Source organism: Hermetia illucens, chromosome 6 (assembly GCF_905115235.1).
Source record: "Hermetia illucens chromosome 6, iHerIll2.2.curated.20191125, whole genome shotgun sequence".
In the NCBI taxonomy this organism is placed as follows: Eukaryota; Metazoa; Arthropoda; class Insecta; order Diptera; family Stratiomyidae; genus Hermetia; species Hermetia illucens.
Window position 1 is genome coordinate 62,946,537 of NC_051854.1, and position 23,967 is coordinate 62,970,503.

Consider the following 23,967-nt stretch of genomic DNA (forward strand, 5'->3'; position numbering starts at 1 on the left):
AATTTTGCGGATGTTACCGAAGAGGTAGTTCGACGAGCCATAAACAGCTCGAAGAACTGGTCTGGATCAGAACAGCAGAACTTCTGGTGCAAAAAGTTCACCAGTATATATGGTCGGTTGGCACTCAGCATAAATCAGGTCATAAGTCGGCCGGAGGAATCTCCACCCTTCCTTACTGCGGGGATTACCTACCTTGTCCCTAGCAAGGACACGAGGCAGGAGTTGCAAAGAGTAACTCATTATCGACTCAGTAGTTGTAGGACAAACAACTAGAGGCTAAAGCAACCTATTCAGATACTATACCGATTATACCAAGGCTTTCGATAGCGTTCCGCATATCTGGCTAATCGATGTCCTACATCTGTATCGTATTGATCTGAAGCTAAAAAAATGTTTGGCGACAATCATGGAAGGGTAGCATACCACCTTATCAGTGCGTACATCTGAGGGTGCTAATACTTCAGAGCCCATTCATATATCTTCCAGGGGGATTCGTTGAGTTCCCTTTGGTTTTGTATGACACTGAACCCCCTTTCATGGCTACTGAATGATGCTAGAAAGAATGGTTTCGCAATAAAATATGGCCTACGTGCTAAGTGCGAACTGACACACTTGATGTACTTAGATGACATCAAGTTGTATGCTGGGACTCACGACCATCTTAGAAGTCTATTGCAAATAATAGAAATGTTAAGCCTTGATGTTCGGATGGAGTTTGGATTAGACAAGTGTCGAATCCAAGCAATCCGCATGCCGCACATAGCATTGGTGACCTCCACATCCAATCTATGGCCGAGACAGACTTCTACAAATACCTTGAAATTGAGCAAGGAACCCATACTTGAGTTGGTGATCTGAGGGATGCTCTGCTGTCCGAATTCCGCCGACGTGTGAAGCTGGTGCTGAAATCGCATCTCTCGGGGGAAGAATAAGATAAACGCATATAATGTATATGGTATCCCTTCACTGACTTTTGCATTCGGAATATTGCCGTTGACGAAGACCGATCTCGAGTACTACGTCCAAATTCCGAATGCATCATCCAAACTCCATCGTGACATCGGAGGTAGGGGCGTGGTTGACGTAGTGGCACAACATCATCGCCAAGTCGACTCGCTGCGCACTTATTTTTACAGCAATAGCAGGCGAGCCCCTTGCATGCGGTTGTCTGTAAAGCAGACTGTGGACTGATTCCACTTAACTTGAAGGATCTTAGTGGGATGAAGATGGACCAAGAGCGGATCGATGAATGGAAGTCGAAAGCAATGCATGGTAAACACATGAATTGTCCTTGGCAGCCATTTGTTGATTTGTATTTTCGAACAGATGGCTGTGTGCTGGGGAGCTCTTTGCTGAGACGGAGGGGTTCATGTGTGCCATTCAGCACGGTGTGGTCGCCACCCGAACTTATAAAAAGCTCATCATGAAAGAACGGGTGGAGAACGACCAGTGCAGAATGTGTGATTCGGCGTTAAAGACATTGGAACATCTCATTTCTGGCTGCACTGTTATGGCACCAGTGCAATACATCACCAGGCAAAATGCTGTATGTAAGGTATGGGCTGATCGCGGAAACATGTCCGGTTTACCGATATAAGCCGCAAGCAGTACTTGATAGTTCTGCTGGCAGCATGTATCGGGACCGGCAAGTTCAAACTGATTGCCATATTGTAACTGATTCCATATTGACAAGACGGGTCGCCCCGCGTATATTATTGATGTTGCTATCCCCCATAATAGCAACATGAAGAAAAAGGTGTACTTTGAGCCACTGGCTCGGGAGATCAAAGAAATTTGAGGTCTCGAGCGAGTGCTTATAATTTCCATAATATTGTCAGCTACAGGTATTGTACCTAAATCCAGCACCTAGTTCAAACCATGCGGAAATATACCATTCTGCATAAGTGCTCAATGTTGCGGGGAGTTCTCGACGGATTCCCCCATTGAGCTACCACCGACCACTACCACCAGCGCCGCTTTATTATTTAAGTAGGTAGGATCGTCCGAGTCTAAATGCTTGGCACCTAGTGCTAGTATTAGGTAAAATCCGTCTTCTGCCGAGATTGTGGCAACTCGGAAATAAAAACATGCAATAATTAATCTTATATGAAACTCTAATGAAATGTGATGACGGAGCTTATGCGGTCATTATCAAAAACGCTTGGAAATTAGAAAGGAAGAGTAGGAAGGAAAATATAAGTCACTGGGAAAAACGTGGCAGAGTCTTCTCCGTTGGCTGAGAAGCACGGAAACAAGCACCGTGTTTGAGGAAGCCATTTTGGTAGTTTATATCGGAAGCGCCTCCATTTTTCCCATAATATTATTATCACACATTTTAATGAGACGTGTAGTCTCATAACATAACAGCAATTCCAGTAATTTGCAAACCACAACAAAAAAGTCAGATTTCTGCTTGATATTCTATCAGCAGATTATTGTGAAAAAGCATTAGAATAAAATGTATATTCGATCCATACAAAAAAGGAGCCATTCGACTCGGGCTCGTCCGGGAATTGAACCCGGGACCTCTCGCACCCGAAGCGAGAATCATACCCCTAGACCAACGAGCCTTAAGGAAGTTCTTGCCCAAAGTCCCATTTAAGATGGGGGCTAAAAAATGTTATAAATGTAAATAATATAAACAATTCCTTTATTACATATATTACACATGCCTATAAATTGCCATTTTCATATACAACGACTCAAAACATAATTCTACCCAGAGAAAATACAAACTTTCTTGAAATATTTTCAAAAATATTTCCATTGCTAACTTTACCCGTAAGTGAGCTTTAGCTAAGACATACACCAATATGCCTGAGTACAGTCGCAGTGGAAATTTTATTCAAACTTTCAGTTCTTGTGCAAAAATCAAATTCTCCTTCTTTAAAAAGTCTCAGAAACTTTGGAAAATCATAAATTGTGTAAATTTTTCAGTCTCGCTTCTTTCGCTCTTCAATTTCCTTCCAAGAACATATCACAGAATTGTTGGCCTCGTCAAGAGAATGGACTATTCCGTAGCCTATACAACGACTAAATCTATGAGTGATACCCTAACCATCTGGTTGTGGATAAAATCCGATTGAATAGGTAGCGGTGAGTAGGTCACTTAAGGGGGTCATCCCGTCTGTCGGATTCGCGGAATCGAATTTTTTTTGGCATCAATTGTATCTAGATATAGTGTAAAATATATGGCTAAAGTGATTATTTGACATTCGGAGTCATTCGGAAATTATAGTGTTAAACACGTGATAAGTCACATGCCAGATTTATGTCGATCGCCGTAATAAAGCTCGTATTTATCGGTCCGAATGACATTCGAATGACTTCGCTAAAAGGACAAGAATTGAAGCCAAGGCTGTACATGTGTTTCTTCAAGAAACCTAAGGTTTATAGACTAGATATAACTGATTAATGGTCAGTTAAGGTTTTATGGCTAAAAATTGCATTCTACTTTTTAAATGCGTTTTTCTCGAAACCGCATGTTGAAATCGGTTGCCACCATAGCCCAAAATCTATCCAACCAAATTCTTTGAAATTTTCACGACTTATTCAGAATATATTTCTACGGTCCCCGCAAACTAGGATAATTGCGATTTATTCAGTAGTTTTTTTATTCATTGAAGAAGCCGTAAAAAAACGCCCAAATTCAAAAAAAAGTTTAAAAATGCACCAAAAATTTAGTTTTTAATATTTTTTAATAATCCTAGTTTGCGGACTGTAGTTAAATCTGTACGTTAAAATGCCGTTTACTTTTTTCTCTAAGATGAACGCAGCGCCCTCTAGCGTGGCAGCAGAAAAACACCTTTTTTTGGAGATGGGTGTATAAACTGCTCTGTATTTCAATAACGAACTATGTGAGTGGGGACTGGAAAAATTGCTTTGCACTCTCAAGATATTAATAAATTTATGGTGAAAAATTCGTATTTGCATCTTTCTCCAGTTCTTCACAAAAAATTTCTAAAAAAAGCCAAAAAAAAAATCGCCTTCACACGGGATGACCCCCTTAATCCGAATAGGTGAGAATAATTCAACCCGGAAAGCCTGAAAGGAGGTGGGAGAAGAAAACGAGGCAAACCATGACGCAGACGGTATCCGGTCTAGGCCTGCCTTAATAAGGAACTCCAGAGGTCCACCAATTCGATATCCCCAAAAGCTGTCTGGCGTCCTGACCTACGCCATCGCTCCATCTTAGGCAGGGTCTGCCTCGTCTTCTTTTTCTACCATAGATATTGCCCTTATAGACTTTTCGGGCTGGATCATCCTCATCCATATGGATTAAGTGACCCGCCCACCGTAACCTATTGAGCCGGATTTTATCCACAACCTGACGATCATGGTATCGCTCATAGATAGCTTTTAGGAATATCAAATTGGTGGACCTCGGTGCAAAGTGGTGGAGTTCTCTTTTACGTCAGGCCTAGACCGAATACCGATTGTTGGCCCTTGATGATGGTGTCTATTACGAGAGCCCTACCCAGTCACCAATACAGAAGCCAGTTACCCGTATCGGGTCTTAAATTTCTCGTTCTCATCCGGATCCCCAGGTACCGGTTGAAGGACACATGTGTTTCGAGGGGACACTTGAGTAGAGCTGCACTCAAATGCTGGTGGACCTGCGTGGCCAACTTCGCCACCTTTCCTTTAGGTTTTAAGATAACTTTAAGATAGTCTCTGTTTGAACTTGGCCAAAGTCGGGCGGTTTTTCTGGCCATTCACTCCAATTTCGTCACACAGGCAAATCCTCGATAATTCTTTTCCCCAGGGACTCCACTAAGAGAATAGTAACAACTGCGTCCCAGAATTCGAAGACTATATGTTCGACACAGTGGGAAAATTATCAAATTATCCAACCTGTTTAAGAGAGGAAACCACATTAGGAGGTTTTCAGAAACGACTTTTTCTTTATTGCAACGATTGTTAGCCTAGCTATCCCAAAATACACTGCAGAAATTTTAAAGGGAAGTTCCGATTTTAGATTTTATAGGGGTAGAGCTGAGCGATCATCGGGTACAGGTTTAGGGTCGGACGGCCAGGAAGTAGTCGCTTTATGCCCTTGGAAATCTGTAGCGTTAATTAAATAGTGTATTTATAAATACTGAGCGTCAGTCCCTTGTACGAGTGCATTTGTATTTGTCGTAACTGTATTTTGTTCGTAATTGAGAGTGATAAACGTATTCATATCCGAAAGGGGATTTTTGAAACAATTTCTTCTTCAAACGCATTTTTCACAAAACAACGTTTTTCACATTTGCGGGAATTCTAGCTCAAAAAGTAATAGGTCGATAATTATGAAATTTGGAGTTATGATTCTTTAGAAAGTTACCAAGGATATCAACCAAAATTTGGGATGAAATCATATTTTTAAAGGTGCCTTTTTTTGCGTAGTTGGTGAAAAGAAAACAGTGGGAATCAAAATATTTGTTTTTGAACACCTGAAAAATTTTTCATTTTGACTATTTTCAGCTGGATTCAGGTTCATATTCTTAGAAAATAAGTTGATGAAAAATTAAAAGCTTTTTGGTTTCAGATAAAAATTGGAGTCGCTAAATGTCCCACAGTTGGAGAACTCCAGTCACGACCTTCATCGATAACACGCGTAACTCTTTTATTTTTAATTTAAACTTTGCAAAAAAATCTCATTTAATTGAGGATAATTCTGAGTGTTGACCGACGAAGATGTTGCATTGCACTGGTGGCGTGACACGTTTTGATCACGTCCGAAATGAGAATATCCGCGATCGATATGGGGTTGCACTGATCATGGGAAAATTTCGAGTGAGGCGTTTTCGATGGTGTGGTTACGTAATTCACGCTAACAAGAATTCACTTACCAATATTGGTCTGAACATCCTCAATGGTAAGCAACCAAAAAGCCGGCCGAAACAACGGTGGCTTGATACGCTGGATGGGAATTTAAAGGCCTCGCGATTACATCCTGATCGGGCATTTGATAAAATAAAATGACGAAACCGATCACGACGAGCCGACCCCGCTTGTGAACGGGGCAAAAACTGAAGAAAAAGAAGATGTGGGGAGCGACGAGTGCATGACAGCTCCGTGTCACATAACTAAAAATTCCATTGCCATCTATTTTTTAGAAAGCGGTTTAAATAAATCATTTGATGGAAAACCCTGTATTGAAAATAGTCAACTTCATACGCTCCACACTCTGAGTTTAATATTATTAGCAAATGTCAAGAACTTAAACTACATCAGATATAAACAAGTCGGAATACCGGAAGCTCGTGCTTCGGGTATAAAGGTTTTGTGTTCATCTTATGTGAGAAACTTCAACGCACATTTTTCTGTCCGTATATAGCTACAAATTCAACATAATCCTTCATATTTTTCCAAACAGCCATTACAGCCATAGATATCACGCTCACCCTAAACGAACAAACTGCCTATTACCGAATACTGTACACATATATGCACGTATATAAATTGATCGTACCCATATTTCCGATTTACTTCTTATATCTATTTGAATTAGGCACTACCCGCAAAGTTCATTAGCACGCATATATTATATACCTACATACACACATGTCTGCCTGACAAATATCTAAAAAACTAAAACAAAATAATTCTCTGCGACCCAATTCATAAGAACTCATTTCGTTGTGATATTGACGAATTGATATGTGATGATGACGTCATGCAGATTGTAGAGTGCACGAAATTCACAAAAAATTGTAAAGTTTCACCCCCTATAACTTTGTTAAGAATAGTTGGATTTTCTTCAAACTTGACCAAACTGTGCATTATGTTCTTCATTACATGCATGCCAAATTTTATACTTCTGGGATGAATATAAGGGGGGGGGGGGGGGGGGGGGGGGTGCTGAGTAAATTTCTAAAATGTGGAAATATACTATTATTAACTTTATTTGTGCAGATATCGGAACCGGATATATTTTGAGGCCTAGATTTCGTAGAGATGTACTACTGTGATTTTTTTCAGATTTTTCGGTTGGATAGGTTCTGAGAACGAGACCTGTTACACTTTTTGTGGGTCATATTTTGAACCCTCACTCCCTTATGTTTCATCTAATATCAAATATTGAACCAGATTCGAAAAGTACTAATTGAGACCTTTCATTTAATACCCCACATGGCTACATTCTGTGAAAAAAAAATTTGCACCCTCCATTCACATGTATGGGGAGCCCCCCCTAAACTTAACACAAGGTGGCGCCACTTACTGCATGTAAAGGGATCACCAGATTACATACTCTCACCAATTTTCGTGACAATCGGTCTAGTCGTTACCGAATAAATCGGGTGTGACAGACAGACAGACAGACGGACAGACAGACACCGTCTCGATTCTAATAAGGTTTTGTTTCACACAAAACCTTAAAAAGGGCTGGGGAGAATTAGATTCTCCTCGAATGGAATCTTAATATTTCACTCGAATGTCAATCATTTTCGTTAATTATGACGTCAACATCTTATTTGTATGGCTTAGGGTGCTGTTAATTCGCAAGAAAGTGATAAGTTTGAACTGCTATAACTTTGACACTAATAATTGGATTTTCATGAAACTTGGCGGGCGTATGCACGATACTGCACTCTATGCCGGTACAAAATTTAGTACCCCTGGGATGAAGGGTTTTTTTTAGTCAATTACTGAGACACTGGAATGGGACATCTCTCGAGGATTAGATTTCACATGAGTGTTTTACAGAAAACCTTAAAAAGGGCTGCAGATGAGTAGATTCTTCATATATGCGACTTTAATATTTCACGCGAATGTCAATTATTCCCGTCAATTATGACGTCAGCATCTTATTGCATGGCTTTGGAAGCAGATGATTTGAACTGCTATAACTTTGTCGTCAATGGCCAGACTTCCATGAAGTGTAGCACGTATATACGAAATATTGCCCTCTATGTTGGTACGAAATTCGGAACTTCTAGGATGAATTTAAGGGGAGTTTCGCAGTAAATTTTTAAAACTTGGTAATATACTATTAGTAAGTTTATTTGAGCAGATATCGGAATGGGACATATTTTTAGTCCTAAATTTCATCTAAACGCACCATCTTAATTTTTTTCGTATTTTTAAGTTGGGTAGTTTCCGAAAATGAGTCCTGTCTCACTTTAAGTGCGCACACTTTGACTCCAAATTTCGGTCGGATCGGTTTAGTCGTTCTGAAGGAAAGTGCGTGTGACAGACAGACAGACAGACGGTGAATCGATTTTAATAAGGTTTTGTTTTACACAAACGTGAAAAACAGATACTATAATACATTTGTTATTGGTTTCACTATCTGCTGCTTCTTCCTTTATATAGGTTTTGCTAAACTTGAAAATTCAAATTTCCGTGGTTCTAGAAACGTCTTCGATCAAAGTCGAAGCTTTTCTAATATTAAAATTCAATATATTTATATTAATAACGTTTGTATTTTTCATACTTTGTGTTTTTAGTATATACATTATGTTCTGTATCTATTCGTAATAATAATATAATAATGAGAAACTAATAATCTATATTCAAAGAAAAAAGGTAACGTGCTAAACAAAATTGATTGATTTCATTTACATGCTGTTCTTTGTTTTTTTTTTTTAGTTTTTTATTTTTATACATACACAGATGTTTGCTACTTTGTACGAAACTATAGAAAGTAGAATATCAATACCAAATAACGTAAGTATTTTTTGTGCTCGAGAGCATAAATAAAATAAATATTTTCATTTGAAAGAAAGTAGCACATTTGTTTTGTTTCCAAATATTATTTCATTGTGCTATAAATTAAACCCATATGCGCGATTATCATTGTTTTATTCAATGTGTGTGTTTTCATAAAAATCTTTCATTGGAAGGATTTTGCAGAGACGCTGAAACCCTACGCCTTGCTTGATTTTTGTGGAATAAAATTCAATTCGGCCATGCTAGACTTAGTGTGTATCAAAATGGAATAAGAGATTTATTATCTTTTAATTACTATGAATTGATATCTACCTAATATAGTATAAATTGCTTCTTTGCTTTTGTTTTTCTCTTTCAAAATGTAAACGTTTTTGCAGTGAATACAAAAACTCTTTCAGGGCTTTGTGGAACAGTAGACCCTTTTTTAAAATATTATCTCGGTCGTTTTCGATTAGTTGTCCTAATTTCTTTTTTCATTGACTAGAAAATAATTTTTTTTTTATAAAAGAAATTATGGAAAAAATATATATTGTGCATGTATAAAACGACGAAAAGCGGCTGGTGCAATAATTATTAAAAAAAGATTTACAAGGGTATAATTGAAAAAAATATATAAATAGTTGTAAAGATAATGTGATAGCCCTAGTTTATTAGTTACATATGCAAATGAATCATAGAAATAAATGTATAATTACCTAAAATGAAGAAGTTGAATCAAGGTATATAAAAAATAAGATAAAATTATCTTCTAATCTGTTTGGTTCAATATAATGAAGTTTTGATCATTTTCTCTTGACCTCGTAATTTCAGAATGATTCCGAGGTATGTGTATATGTAGCAGTGTTGGTTTTTCCCTCAATTGCTTTCAATGAATCCCTTAATTTTCAAATATCTTTATTATCTATTAAGACTTTTGTCTTCAAAATGATCCACTTAATGAGTTATATGTACCGCTTGCAAATAGCCATTTTTCGTATCTTTTCGATTGTAAAACTAATTTTTTTTTTTAGCTACGAAAGGCTTAATATTTATTTTTCCATCGAAAAAAAAATATAGGCGAAACCATGCTGCATCATATTGACTCGTCAATACATGCTTTTTTGAATAGAAAAGGCAAATTTGTTTCGGTTTTTTTTACTATAGGAACTGCTACACAGGAACTGCTTGAATATGTAGGCGAAACATTAGCAAAAAATTTAGCTTCAAAATCTATAAGTTCGTCAAATTTGTACAAGATCGACGGCATTCTATCGATTTGAATTAATGGCATGCGAGGGAACCACACAAATGAGCCTGTATAAGTCTGTTAATATTGAAGGGAAGCTAAGAAAAGCAAAATTGTAAGACAATTAAAATCAGAAATCTTGGATCTAAGATGCTAGCAAAGTATAATACCCGACGTTTCTGAAACAATTGTACTCGTCTTGAGGCTCATGTCTGATTCCCAGATTGTTCGGACCTAGTGAGAATGTGCTTTGGTTTCAGTACCACCATATTTAATGATGTGCAGATAGTAAGATCAAAGCAGCCAGACAAGCACAAGAACACAAACATCCATGACGACCGGGATATAATGCTATCAATTTGGTAGTACTCCTTTAAACAATGGTTGTGTGCCTGATGTTGGAGTCACTTCTCAGCCCACGGTAGATCGTTGATTTAAAAATTTTGCTGTTGAGAATATCAACCCATGGAATGAGCCACGTGACTGACCTGAGATTTATGTGGATAACAATGCGCTCACCTTAGAAGCGGATCTGGGCAAGTGCGCATGAATCACATCAATGGTGTTCGATGTGTTTGAGAAAACAATCTGAGGTCACCTGGTGGAAATCGGCAAAGGGAAAAAGCTGGACAAGTGGATGGCACACGAATCAGTCGATGCCCAGAAATGGACATGAATCGGTGGCTGTTTTCCTCACCTGATTTACAGCAAATATAGACCATTTTTGAATCGAATTATGTGTGACGAAAAATGGACTATATACGAAAATCGCACGTATTCATCGCAAATGAACCACCAAAATATTCCCCGAAATGGGACGTTCGCCAAAAGAGACTGATGATATCTGTTTGGCGATCTGGCTCAGACGTTATCGAGTACAACTACATGAAGCTTAGCATATCGATCATGAAGGATTTCAATTGCTAACAACTCGGCGAAATAATGCCGAGTCTTATAGTTAAACAATCGAGACTGACTAATCGATCGGCTCCCACCTTTTCAAATGACAGCGCTTGATCACATTCCATCAAAATGGCCCTGGGAAAACTACAGGACTTCTAGTAATCGCCAGAGCTGGCACCCACCGGTTACCAGTTCTTTCGAAATCTCGGCAACTCCTTGGGGGGCAAAAAATTCAATTCCTCAGAGGCCTTTCATCGAACCATGTGAATTAGGCTTCTAGGGCAAAGTGATAAATGAGTTTCCATTAAGATGAGATGAGAAGTATGCCGATAGTATGGGCAATTACTTTTATTGAAAATAAACAGTTTACATCAAAGAAAAAATTATTGAATTTTTACTTTTCATAGGAAACGGCCTAATAGATTAAAGAGTAGTTTAATAACTGCATTGTTGGCATGACCAATAAAAAATTACATTGTAATGTGGCGATGAAGTCTAAAGATGGTTACCACCCGAGTAAGGTTACTATTTGCGGAGAAAGAAATTGAAGAATACTAGTATGAAGCTAAAAAAGAAAATACGCAATGAACGCGGGGGCCTTACAAAACAATCAAGAGGCAATGAAAATGAAATTTCAGGTTGTTTATCGAGTTCATTTTCCAAGGCTAGAAGTCAACTAGAATTGAATCTGATAGAGCTTACAGAATTTAAAGACTAAACTAAGTCTTTCATGCTCTTCTAAAAAGCTTAATGAAACAGTTTAGAAAGATGTACTTTCTGTTAAGGCTTTAATCGGTATAATGATTCTTTTTGGAAGAAAATAAACGAAAGAAGCCAAAGCTGCAGATTCACAACCACTCAAAATTCCGATAATTGTTATCGTGAATATCGAGCTAAAATGTGCGTTTAGTTACTGTTGAAGTTACCATTTCAGGGAAGACCACAGAAAAAAGCAGAGCCTGGGCTGAAAATCATGAGGGTACAACAGGGGCCAAGTGAAAATCATGCAGATCCTCCTATTATCCTTTTTTCGCTTGAAATTTTTATTTCGAGCCCCCGAGGAAGTTCCGGAGACGGTACCCCCGCCTATCACTCACGACTGACTACAGGACATGATTAACATTTTTTTTCCATCTTTGTAAAATTCCTATGTGAATGCAAAGGGTGACCCGACAAATAATCGGCGAAATTCGTGTGCCAAATTAAAAATGGATGTTATAGAAGGCTAAAGCAGAGATGATACATGAAAACTATATTTTTGTAACCGAAGGAGAAATACTCTCAGAAAGACAATTTTATCAACGACTTTTACACGTGGATCTTAGATATTAAGCAATTTAGAGCACTTCGGTAATTGTTATACTTATATGTGGTTTTTTGGAATAAAAGTGGAAGTCTTAAAAATGATGCTCTTGCAAACGCTGTACCGGGTACAGTCACTAATTTAGACCTACACGACAGTCTGATGCAACTCAATGTTCATTTGTCCGGAGATATTCACAAACGGACACGACAGATAGAATTTAGGATTGGCAACAAAATTCTACCCGGATCCTTCCTTCATAATATCATTAGCATATTGGCTTTAAACTACTTCCATTTAATAATAATAATAATCGTTGGCGCAACAATCCATATTGGATCAGGGCCTTGAAGTGTGTTAGAGCACTTCATTCAAGACCGTAACGGTACACTAGGAGGCAATGTGGTCAGCATTGCGCATTGCGCATTGCGCTACTTCCATTTGAATAAATTAAATGAGAAAAAATGTAAGTGAATTTGAAGCCAAGACAATTGAAAATAAATTTTCGAGATTATGGGTCGTAGAGAGAAAATGCAGGCTCGGGGTAAAAATTATATGGAAAATCGAGACTCGGGGTGAAAATTATAAGTGTCACTGGTACAAATTATTCGAACCTCCCCCCCCCTCCCCCCCGTTCCATTGAAATTTCTACTGCGGGCCCCCAAAAAAATTCCAGGCTCGTCCCCCCTTTCGTTAGGTCTTCGAACATCAAATCATCAGATCCTTCGAATGCCATCAATTTAATTGCAAATATTAACAACACTAACAGGATGGAAACAATTTTTCGTTGACGATCTGTCAATTTGAAAGTACGTTACACTATTCGGCGAACTTCGCAAACTAAGATTTAAAAAATGCAGCAATTGATCTGACACAGTTACATCTCCCTAATATATTGTATTATAAATACGCGTGGCGATAACGTGAAGCTCGTATCCGTTTAAACTGGCTACCTATTCTCCCTCATACGTCCAAATTTCTACTTTGCAAACTAACTGACCTCAGTTTCTAAAATCATCTCACATTTTCATTAAGTATGTAAATTTATATATATTTATATATATCAATTTGTTCGTTGCTATGTTATTATAATATTATTTTCTATTTGTTAAATATTTGGCCTTTGTTTTTCGTCACTTTATGTAAGAATATTTTATTATAATAAGACTGTGTATTGTATTGTGTGTATTTCTGGTGTTGTATTTTTATTTTCATTTTCAACTTCCGCTATTATCGTAATCCCTACTTAATTCGGCGTCATAAAGCTGCTCGCTCCAATTTAGAGAGAAAATTATTTTGGCATTCGAATGTGTCCACTTAATATTTTCTATCTAACTATTCCTTTTTTAGAATGTTTTTGAAATATAGTCAATTGTATTAGTTACAAAAAAAATTGTGTTGTGTATGTGAATTAGTAAAATAAAGTAAAAATACAATTTAATAACAAAATAATCACAATATCATAAGCTAATATATTTGGATAAAATTATATACGAAAAGCCATAAGCAGACGTCTAGAGTCTGTTGTAGAAAAGAGAAAAGAACATTTTGTTATTTGATAATGCTTTGGTTTTCATTTTCGAGGAAAAAATGCCAAGACTCGAATATTTTCGAAAGTTCCTAGAATGTCACGTTTAACAATAAAATAAATAATTTATATACATAATTTTGACTTGGTGTGTTTTAAACAAATTCTGCTTTCGTCCGAAACAAGACATCAGACGGTCCTTCGCGAGTTTAGATTATACATTCGCTATACATCGTACGAATTTACTTGGAAATTTTCACTTTGTCACACTTTCTTCCTAATTGGTACGAATATTTATGGGAATATCGTGGGAATACATTTTTATTTATAATATCTAGCGTATGAAATAATTAGGTTAGTTCTATAAGAACTTTTTACGTGAATTTGTTGTTGCAACTTTATTGAAGTCATATTGATAGAGTAACTGAATGTTACCAAGTCCTAGAAATGTGATGTAAACTTATCACGTCGTATAAGTGCGGATTACATCACGAATCACAGCTCGACACAGTGGACATTGTCCGCCACCGACTCCTCTCCATTGCTCAATTGCACATTCGTAACACATGCACATATGACCGCACATATATAGAACCGAATCAATTTGGTTCTCATAGCATATTGTACATTCGGCACCTGAGTTGCTACTGTCACCTGTACCGCCAGTGTCCTTCCATTGGTTTAATGTGTTATAGGAGTTGGCCGACGATGGGATAGTGCAAGGCTGCAAAGAAGAATTATAAAGAAACAGTTAAAAATGGATGCCCAATCAAGAAATTGCATCAGCTTACCTCAATGTATGTACTGCTTCCATTTGACATCATCGTAGCACTATACCCAGGTGGTCCAGCACTCACCGCTGCCACGGGAATTTGACTATTGCGGCTCTGACTGCTTCCAGGTTGGGCTACCTCTGGATGTGCTGGGGGCAAGTTTACAACCAATACTGTTCCGCCGGGTTGGATTTGTATCATATCACCATTGGACGGGACGCTTATCATCCTACCATTTGATGTACTCGCTGATGTCGTGGTTAATGCTGCCGGGGCGGCTATTACTGCAGCTGATGCAGAGAGCTTTCGACTATCCGAGATTTGTGAACTTAAACTATTGATCGACTCAGAGGCAGGCAGGGCAACTTGAAGGCGTCGCGGCGATGTAGGGACTTGTGAAACCCCACCGCACGTTTGTTGTTGCATCGGTGGCAAGTTTACAGGTGGCTGACGGAAAACCCGAACACTTTGCGTTGAGCCGTACACATCTAGGAATGCCCACAATTGTAGGCTTTGGTCGACGTGCATCACTACTATTGGAGCTCCATCATTTTTGCTGATAGTTACTTCACCGCTTGGAGTAACACAAAACGCAATTTCGTCACCTCGTTGAGGCGTGGATGCAATATCCTTACTCACTACCCAATATTCTGGTCGATCCAATAAAAAGTCTGAATCATCCGGCAAATCGGACGGCTGCAAAGTTGCTGGATTGCAGGATGTCAGACCTAAAGCTAAGGCTCCTACGTACATGTGTTCCGTCTTAAGGATCTGTACAATGACTTTTTCTCCAATTCGCAGAGGTCGAGCTGTAAAAACGTATCCTTGACAAAAATCAGTCTCAGTCCTAGTGGCAATAAAACGATCCGCTGACAGTCGAATGTTTCGTCCTTTCGTTATATGGAACGGTACAGGGATAAGTCGTCCATTGGCATTATATCTGACGGGGGGCAGTGCGGAAGATGTATCGTCGCTTAAATTCAAGGATTGTATAGAAGGCACAACAACCCTATCCACCTCGGTGTCAGGCAGTGATCGTCTTTGCTGATAACCAGCCGATTGCTGATACATATAAATCCGAGCATCTAAAAACTCAACCGCCGTACAATTCCCATAAATATCTAGTAGCGTCCATAGTGGCCCTCTTGTATCAATTCCACTGAAAATTACCCCTTTCTCATCACCATTAATTCCATATACCACATCTCCAGCTGAATTTACATAGTAAAATAAAACATTATCCTTCTCACAATATTGTTCATGCAATGCTTTAGCCCAAAATCCTGGACGATTTGTTAAATCTGGACATGCATACTTTGGTAGTGCACTTTCTAATGTACTGGGATCATGATTTGTGAATCCAAAACGTACGCCACCATTCCAGTTATTTGCAACGTCAACGAATTTCACACAAACACGTTCATTCACTCGTACTGGACGAGCTGAGAATGTTATTGCACGGCAAAAACTTTCAAATCGACGTGCCAAGGTTCCATCGCGTGATATTCGAATGTTATCACCGTGAACGGCGTGAAATTGTAGCGGTGGTAAGTTATTTGGACCCGGGCATGATGTTGGACTTCGTCGTGCTGTAAACAAAAATTAAAAAAGAAAATCAGTTTTGGATTCGATCTAAATTGTTATTAATATGAAAAAGAGATCTCCAATGGTCAAAAAAGAGACTGACAGGCACATCCTCCTCCTCTACAACATTTATGCAGGACATACCCGGACAGACCCGTTCATAGAGGGTTCTCAAGCTCGCGGAATGCAATATTTGGTTAAAATCTTTACTCCGGACCTGATAAGAATTACTTCGTTTACCTCCTCCCCTCGATTAAAGGTTCTCACTAAAGATAAATACTACGCACTCAAACGGAGTGAAGTAGGCGACCTCGATATCTCATTGCGGAAGTTTTCCGTTTAATCTCTGATGTTACTCCAGAGTATGTCGTAAATCCTATGAATTCAAGAACTTCCCGAGTGAGTGGAAGAAGGGGACTATAATTAAGATTCCGAAGAAGCTCCCGTATTGATTGCTATAACTGGAGTGTCCCTCCAGCTATCGCAAAGATATCACCTAAAATCATTCTGCACCACGAGAAACACCTCGAAAGCTTGACCAACAGATTTTAGACTGATTTCCGTGCTGGATACTCCTGGACTGACCACATTTAGACTCTCCAGATTATTGTAGAGCAAAGTGTGGAGTTTAGATCACCACCTCTGCTCTTCATCGATTTTGGCAAAGTTTACGATAGTGTGAACAAGGAGTGCATCTGGAATGCTCTACGTAGGAGAGGCATTTCGAAGAAATTGATAGTTATTTTCAGAGCGTCACATAAGCACACAGCCTAAATTTCAGAGGAACTTGAAGTCCGCAAGAGTTGCATTTTGTCACCCATATTTTCTTTCATTATCAGTGACATTCTTCATACTGGCTTGTCCAAGGACATCAAGGTGTATAATGGATGATGACGCTTTTCTTCACACACTTTGGCTGCTTTCTATCAGCGACCCTTGGACTATCGCCCAATCTCTCTGGATTTCGAAAAAGAGGCAAGCAGAGTTGGACTGAAGATAATCACCAACACACACTCATCCTATTTAAGTTAATAGGCAGAATATTGAGGGCATTGAATAGTTTGCATATCTAAGCATCGTCACCCTGCTGCTATATGGAAGCAGCACATGGAAAGTAAGCACCACTGCTATTCGGAAACTCCAGGTTTCCCTCAAAACATGTCTACGCTGCGTCATACTGGTAATCTAACCTAAGGGAGAAGTGGTAGTGGATAGGTCATGCATTGAGAAAGGGCCATAACCGCTTCGCTGGTTCTGCCGTGTGACGAGAGAGTGGTTTGCCCTAGAACTTAGTGACGCAGAACAGCAGAGTAGGAATGCAAATTCTTCGACAAATCTTAGAAGGATTGAACCATATTGCCAGGAACTGACAGCAATGACGTGTGGATGTGACATACGTGATATGCACATAGAGGTCTACGCTTTATGCATATATATAGAATAAACATTCATATATACATAGTATTATGGTGTTAAGAAAGTCCTGGAGGAATGTTTCACTGTAATTATAAAAACCGTTTTTTTTTTCTTGGTCAATTAAATTTCTATTTAATTCCTCTTAGTTAAATCCACCTTTACTCCATAGAATTTTTGCACCTGGGAATTAAAGCAGTTGACAACTACAATCTTGAGGTCCTCGCCATTTTCAAATCGTCACTCACCAAGCCAATTTTCCAAGTGCAAAAGGAATTAGTCACTGAGTGCAAGATCGGAATGGAGCGTGGTTGTTAAATGAAATATTATACTTAAAAAACTTTAACTGAGGCAAAATATGAACTCCTTCTCAATTTTTTCTAATACGAAAATCTTGAATCTCTGGTTGACGCAGCGATGTGAGGAAAGAGTATTACATTACGCCAGACGATAGTTTCCTGCGTCGTCGATTTTTGATCATACGTCGCAATTCATGAAATCAACTACATAAAATGATATCCTTTTCATCCCAAAAAAACCGGTCCCTATCATTTTACAATCCGAGTGCATTGATTCCTTAAATCTTTTTGGTTCGGGTAACCACAAATACGCCACTGCATGTGGATTGTTATTTCGATTCTATACTTGTGTAAGATATCCCTTATATATGCCTTGTTGTCAGTAATAACGTGAGAAAACAAATCATATGAATCTTGTCATAGACTGTGCACTTCACAACGGATAGGAGAAATGATTGTCGCGACCAACGCAATCTACATTCAGCGGTTGGCAAGGGTCTACTGAAACAAAACAACAGCCGTAGTGGATGTCGCGGCAGACCACCCTTTCTTTTGGAATAAGCCTCGTAACTTGTGAACTAAATGTTAGATTGTTATAAAATTTTGAGTCGTAGTCAGTTAATGTTTCCTAGAAATCATATAGCCTTATTGTCTGGTAATTTTCCATAATGGTATGCGATAATTATACGACCTAATTATTTATTCAACAAGAAAGTAACTCCACGGGGACGACCACTTTAGATGACAGTCAGAGAGGCGTCTTATCTTGATAAATCACTTTTAAGCGTCAGAAACGCCGCTCTGGTGGTTTCAAGTTGAAACTTCGTGGCAACTATATGTCATCCTATGAACTTGCTGAGCCGCCTGTTAATCAAAAAAGCTATCAGCACTTGGTTTCTTAAAATGCTATAAGACATACCAAAATTTCAACCATTATACTTAAGAGCGTTGCGATATTTGAAAGCTTAAGAAAAAATATACCGAGCTACCATATAGAGTAGCTAACATATATGTTAGCGAAAAAAATTGAAATTACAGCATAACAAACAAAAGCATATTTACAGAGCAAAGAGGAGCTAGGAACTGGTACTATAATTGGTGGCAGAACTACAAAGACTACATAAATTTAAAAAGCATGAGCTAAAAAGGGCAACAGTCCTTCCCCCAAAATGATTGATTCTTCTATATTTGAATTTTAACAATCTGGCTGCAGAGTAGAACTTATTTCGAAAGTCATCTTCCTACTAGTGCTCTCCAACTGCCAAATACTGTCTCCAGTATTGTCTAAAAACCTGTCAAGACTGTCAAAGGATACTTTATAAACTTCGAAATTATAGTCACAATAGGCTTCCGAGGAGGCAAATATACTCGTTTTTTTGTTTGAAAGTGTCTTTCTTGGCTAGTGTTCGAAAAGCTGTGTAAATAAAGTTGCTAATTCATAGAGGTGGGGAGCTCCTCTTCAGTAGGTATGTGTTTGTTGACTTCATGTTAATCTTGGTTAACTTCTGGAGGTCAATTGATAATCCAGCCCGTCGAAGGACAAAAATTTGCACTTTTGAATTTATATCAACATTCGGCATGATCGTGCCATACAAATCGTAGTTTATAGGGTTGAGCATGGACCACATCCGATTAGGCACTCCTAGGATAATTTTGAAACAGAGAGAGAGAGGCTGGCTAATACTCCTCTGCTGCTTCTTCTATTATTTGCGGTCCCATTCTGAGATATTCTCCACTCATCTAAATAATTTTATCTTAATCGCTTGAAAAGTAAGCTGACAAATATTTGGTCACGAAATCATCTGAAATCTAGGCAATCTTATTTGGCTTGCTCAAACAATTTAGATAATTACTAAATGAAAATAAAAGATTAAATATTAATTGTTAGCATTTACCAAATGTCGGCTAACTTGAAACACCATGTTTGATTCACTGTATGATCCTAACATCAAACAAGCTACCAATTATTTATTTAGCGACTAATTTATGCTAGATAGTGAAACTCATTTACATTTATGCTGTATACTAGCTAGATATGAGGTTAATACACCCAGGCAGGTGTGAAAATAAAGCGAATTAGTCCGTTTCGACTGAGTACGATCTATAGTAGTGAATATTAAAAAAAGTGTGTTCATATCATGGCGTAAATTCATAAAATAACGAAAGGCTAGGAACATATAATGCAACACATATCGCAACTCTATATGGTTCATAGTCACCCTTCTAAACCATCCACCAGAACGGAACGGAAATTATTATCTCATTTTTTTAGCGCTTTTCTACGGCTACCACTATTAGTCAGCACATGAGTATGGTAACGAGGTAAAAGAAGACGATTTCAAAATTATTTCGAAGAGTTCAATGGTTGGTTTTTACAAAAGGAAACGAAAGACAAGAGAAAAATCGTTAAGAAACGCAACGATCCGAAATGACGGTTTTGTCGGTGGCTTGAGCGGTTTCGCTTCAAGGAGCCTTTGTCTCAGATGAATTCAGCTCTACTTTTTCGGATACACTAACACCATCATTGTTTAAATTTAACGGATTTACAATGGTCACGCTTTTTTCCTGTCTGGCTCTTACGTATGCCATACGTAACATTGGTAACATGGTATCACGTCATCCATTAGCTCTTTCCTTTACAAGTGGCACCGAAGCATGAATTTGAATTCATCAAATTGAAAAACAATTGATTTCATTTATATGCATTTCGGTGAAGTTCAATTAGTTGGTGAATGGCACGCGTTATTTGCTACTTCCTTTCGATGAGGTTTGTCTAATTATTCAATTAGATTTCGAAAAACATATCCTGTATCGCCACCTTTGTCGTAAATATAGCTTTGAGTAATGCCGGCTACTGTTGCGTCTTTTGGGTTTTTAAGAGGTCATTGAAATTCAATCTGAGTTTCGTAGAAATTCTCCTCTCAAATGCTTATTCCACAGTAAAAAACAGACGGGATGATTTACACTGTTAACTCAACGTTCTGCATGCATAATAAATGCAGGCAAAAGATCCTTTTTCATATTTGAACAATAGCCACACATGCAACCAACACCTCGACTAAACTAATTCACAGATTGCGTTTAAAAGGTGAGCAAAAATCGATTTGCATACCTTCCAAAAAGAAGTTACCTCCATGACGAGATGCACACACATACCCAGAAAGCATAGTGAATTCGTCCTATATAACCGGGGGTAGAAAATATCCGCCTGGAAATCACGTTTTGTTGGCTTGCAGCTGCTCATGTTTCGTAAATCCCTAAAACACCCCGGTCTCTTTTATATTCAAGGGTAGTTGCATTATACCATCTCGTACATATATCTTACCCTATTTTATCGTCGTTTAATTTTCATACATACACATAATATGTACATATGCTCCATTTCCACCACTGACGAGGGAGGTTCTAAAAAATCGAAAAAGATCCGTTTTTGTTCTTCATAAAAAATACCGGAAGAACACTTGTACCTTTCTGAAATCAGGACACAAAGGGTCCAGTAGAAGTGTCTTTTCGGTCTGCCGTCTGCGGTGCCATGGCGGAAAAAGGAGACGGAGGAAGTCTTATATAAAACGAAGGATAAAAAAAACAATGATCTTAGTTTTGGCGCGTGGAATATTGACGTATCGAACAAGGATCGAGCATATAATGGAGTGTATTTCAAAGTACCTATCTTCAATCATTATCCTCGAATGCCGATGCGGGGCAAATACATTTCTTCTCGTAACATATTCGGAAGAAAACATATTCAGACCGGATATGCTTCCGAAAAATCTTTGACCTTTGAGTGGAAAAAATATATGATCAAGTGGATGATTCGTTTTTTCTTCCTTTAAATACATAGAAGGGAATGACTACATTTGGAAACCATTTGAAATGGATTTAGTAATCACCTGCTCTCAGGATAATATATAAGACTACATCAGTCTATATATAGGCTTCGACCAAAACAGGTTAGATTCTGAGTTCTGGGGGAAATTTTCCGATCCTTTTTATCAAATTTCTTCGATTACAAGAAGTGAATACCACAGTGGCTTTGTTAGATAAAAAATTTTATTAACGACATAAATTTTTTTCCGCTTTCACGATGTAAATCAATTTTTGGAGATCCTGTAGAATCGCATAAAAATTGCTACAATAGTCTCCTCCATCTTCATGTGATCCTTGTGTCAGTCATACCAGCCAACACTGGACGATTATTTTCGAGTTATGGATACCTTCATAAATACAATAAATACAAATTTCCAGTTTTCAGAAAATATTTTCTTTATCAATTTAAGATTTAATTCCGTGATTATCTAAGGTAGCCTCCCATTTTCCCCCAAATTTTCAATTCCGACTTTGTAGAATTGTGCCGGCAGGGATGAAAGATAGTGATTATGCCCCTTTAATCATCATCGAAAGTTAATCGAAATCTTGATTTTTCAAGAGATGATCTCGAAATTGAAACTAAACTTTTTTAAGCGAACCCAGTTATGTATTATGGCGCTCTCAAATGAAGATAAAAATGGGAAAATTCGTTACATCTTTTAGTAGTACTACGACAAGGGTGAAAAGGCGGAACAGGATGCTAAAAAGGTGGTTCAGCTGATGGACACAATACAATATCGAATGCTACGACAAAGTGGTGTTTCCAACGATCTCGTTCTGGTCATATGAATATCAAAGATGAGGTGCGCTCTGGTAGTCGAATAGTCAAAAATGTCGATATAATCTTGAACAACTGTCCCGACTGAGGCAGCTGATCGACTAGAAAGTAGCCAATCGGACGGGTGTTGTGTTCTATCAAGACCACCAAATCGCACACATCTTTAGTGATACGCCACAAGCTCCGAGAGCTTAGCTAGGATATTCTATCGAACACGCCGATTATTATTATTTTTTAAACATTTGAAAGATAGATGATACCAAACGGCTTCAAGAAAGACGTATCAAAATGCCCCAGTCAAGAGTTTTACCAATAGGAGCGAGGACTTCTTCAATCGTAGGATTATGAAATTGCCTTCAAAATGAATAGAAGTGATCGATTGAACACCGAATAATTGTAACTCTATTAACTGGGGTGATCGTTCCTTTTTATATAATCGCAAACACGACGTGGATGTGAATTATATTCAAAGTAAAACGGCCATAGTTCAAGGCTACCTAGGCTACCCGGAACAATTAGCATCCATGCCGATATTGTCGATTATATAAAAAGGAGTGACTGCTACCTGTAGGCATCACTTTTGGTCATGCTTCTACCAAGGCAGAGGTGAATGAGGATCCGATGAGTTGCCTTTGTAATAGACGAAGTATCTCTCCAATTGGTTCTTTTTGTTAACGTAAGTACGATTCATTTTCAACAATTCAACGTTTAATTTTCGTAGTTACCGACAAGTGAATGCTAATTTTTTTGTGATTACTCTTGGATCAGTCCCGTCTTTCTAGAGACCTATCAGATTCAACAAGTATTCCACTACACGAGCTATCAGAGAGATGAAAATCACCTGTTGCAAATTGTCCAAACTAACGTTGACATCGGTTTACTTTTGGAAAATCGGTTTTTGTTTTTTGGTTTATTTCTTTCTCTTTTCGGGCTTAACACTGAAAAAATTAAGAGGTTTCGAAGACAATGAATACCATATACTATCAAAGAAACAATGACTTAGTCAAGGAAGAAGCGACGGAAACGCACTTCATATTGAGTCCAATTTAGTGAGACGGCTTAACTGCGTCAACTTGAAGATGGGTATTGTCTCGGAACAGTTAAGCCCAATGAGCCTTACAAGGTAAGAATGATCAATGATCACATTGCATACTGTAATTAAAAAACCGAATAGTGGCCATAAGAGCCACCTCCCCGTTTTTCTACGCAACAAAATTTTTGAAGGATTTTAGGGTCAATCAAAGTAGTAGCAAGATCGAAATGAGGACATACAGGAGCCACTCCACTCCAAAAAAGTTCAGAAGCAGCGAAACAAATTTCCTTTGAGATTTGTTTTGGAAAACTTGGAAGGTGTTAGTTATATAGGCAATTTCAACAGACCGAAATCACAGAGAGAAAAATTCAACAACAATGAATTTTTCAGGAGTAGGCATATGGTTAACCGTACCAATTAGGCAGAAATTGTCTACCATTTTTATGATGCGCATACCCTTATTTTGGGGAAAAAGCTCTGCTTTTGTGGAAATGTAAACTACTTTTTCCTCCAAGAGCATCCATCACATGACGTCTTACCTCTACCCTGATGCAAAGTCTTAAGCCAGGTTTGGAGTTCTGCTTTTTATTATCCTTGAATGCG

At 38.3% G+C, this 23,967-nt stretch overlaps 1 protein-coding gene and 1 non-coding gene across 4 annotated transcripts in view; both read right to left on the minus strand.

The window, feature by feature from the left end:
• Nucleotides 1–2,498: 2,498 nt before the first annotated feature.
• On the minus strand, nt 2,499–2,570 carry Trnap-cgg. Its single transcript has one exon. It is a non-coding gene; the product is annotated as a tRNA-Pro (tRNA).
• A 10,158-nt stretch (nt 2,571–12,728) lies between these two features.
• Nucleotides 12,729–23,967, minus strand: part of LOC119658732 (protein neuralized) — a 316,602-nt gene continuing 305,363 nt past the window's right edge. For all 3 annotated transcript variants that reach the window (XM_038066397.1, XM_038066396.1, XM_038066395.1), the window contains exons 2-3: nt 14,409–15,979; nt 12,729–14,341 (exon numbers count right to left, since the gene is read on the minus strand). In XM_038066397.1, the coding sequence (XP_037922325.1) occupies nt 14,081–14,341; nt 14,409–15,979 (1,832 nt within the window). In that variant the 3' untranslated portion in view covers nt 12,729–14,080. The remainder of the gene's footprint in view (nt 14,342–14,408; nt 15,980–23,967) is intronic.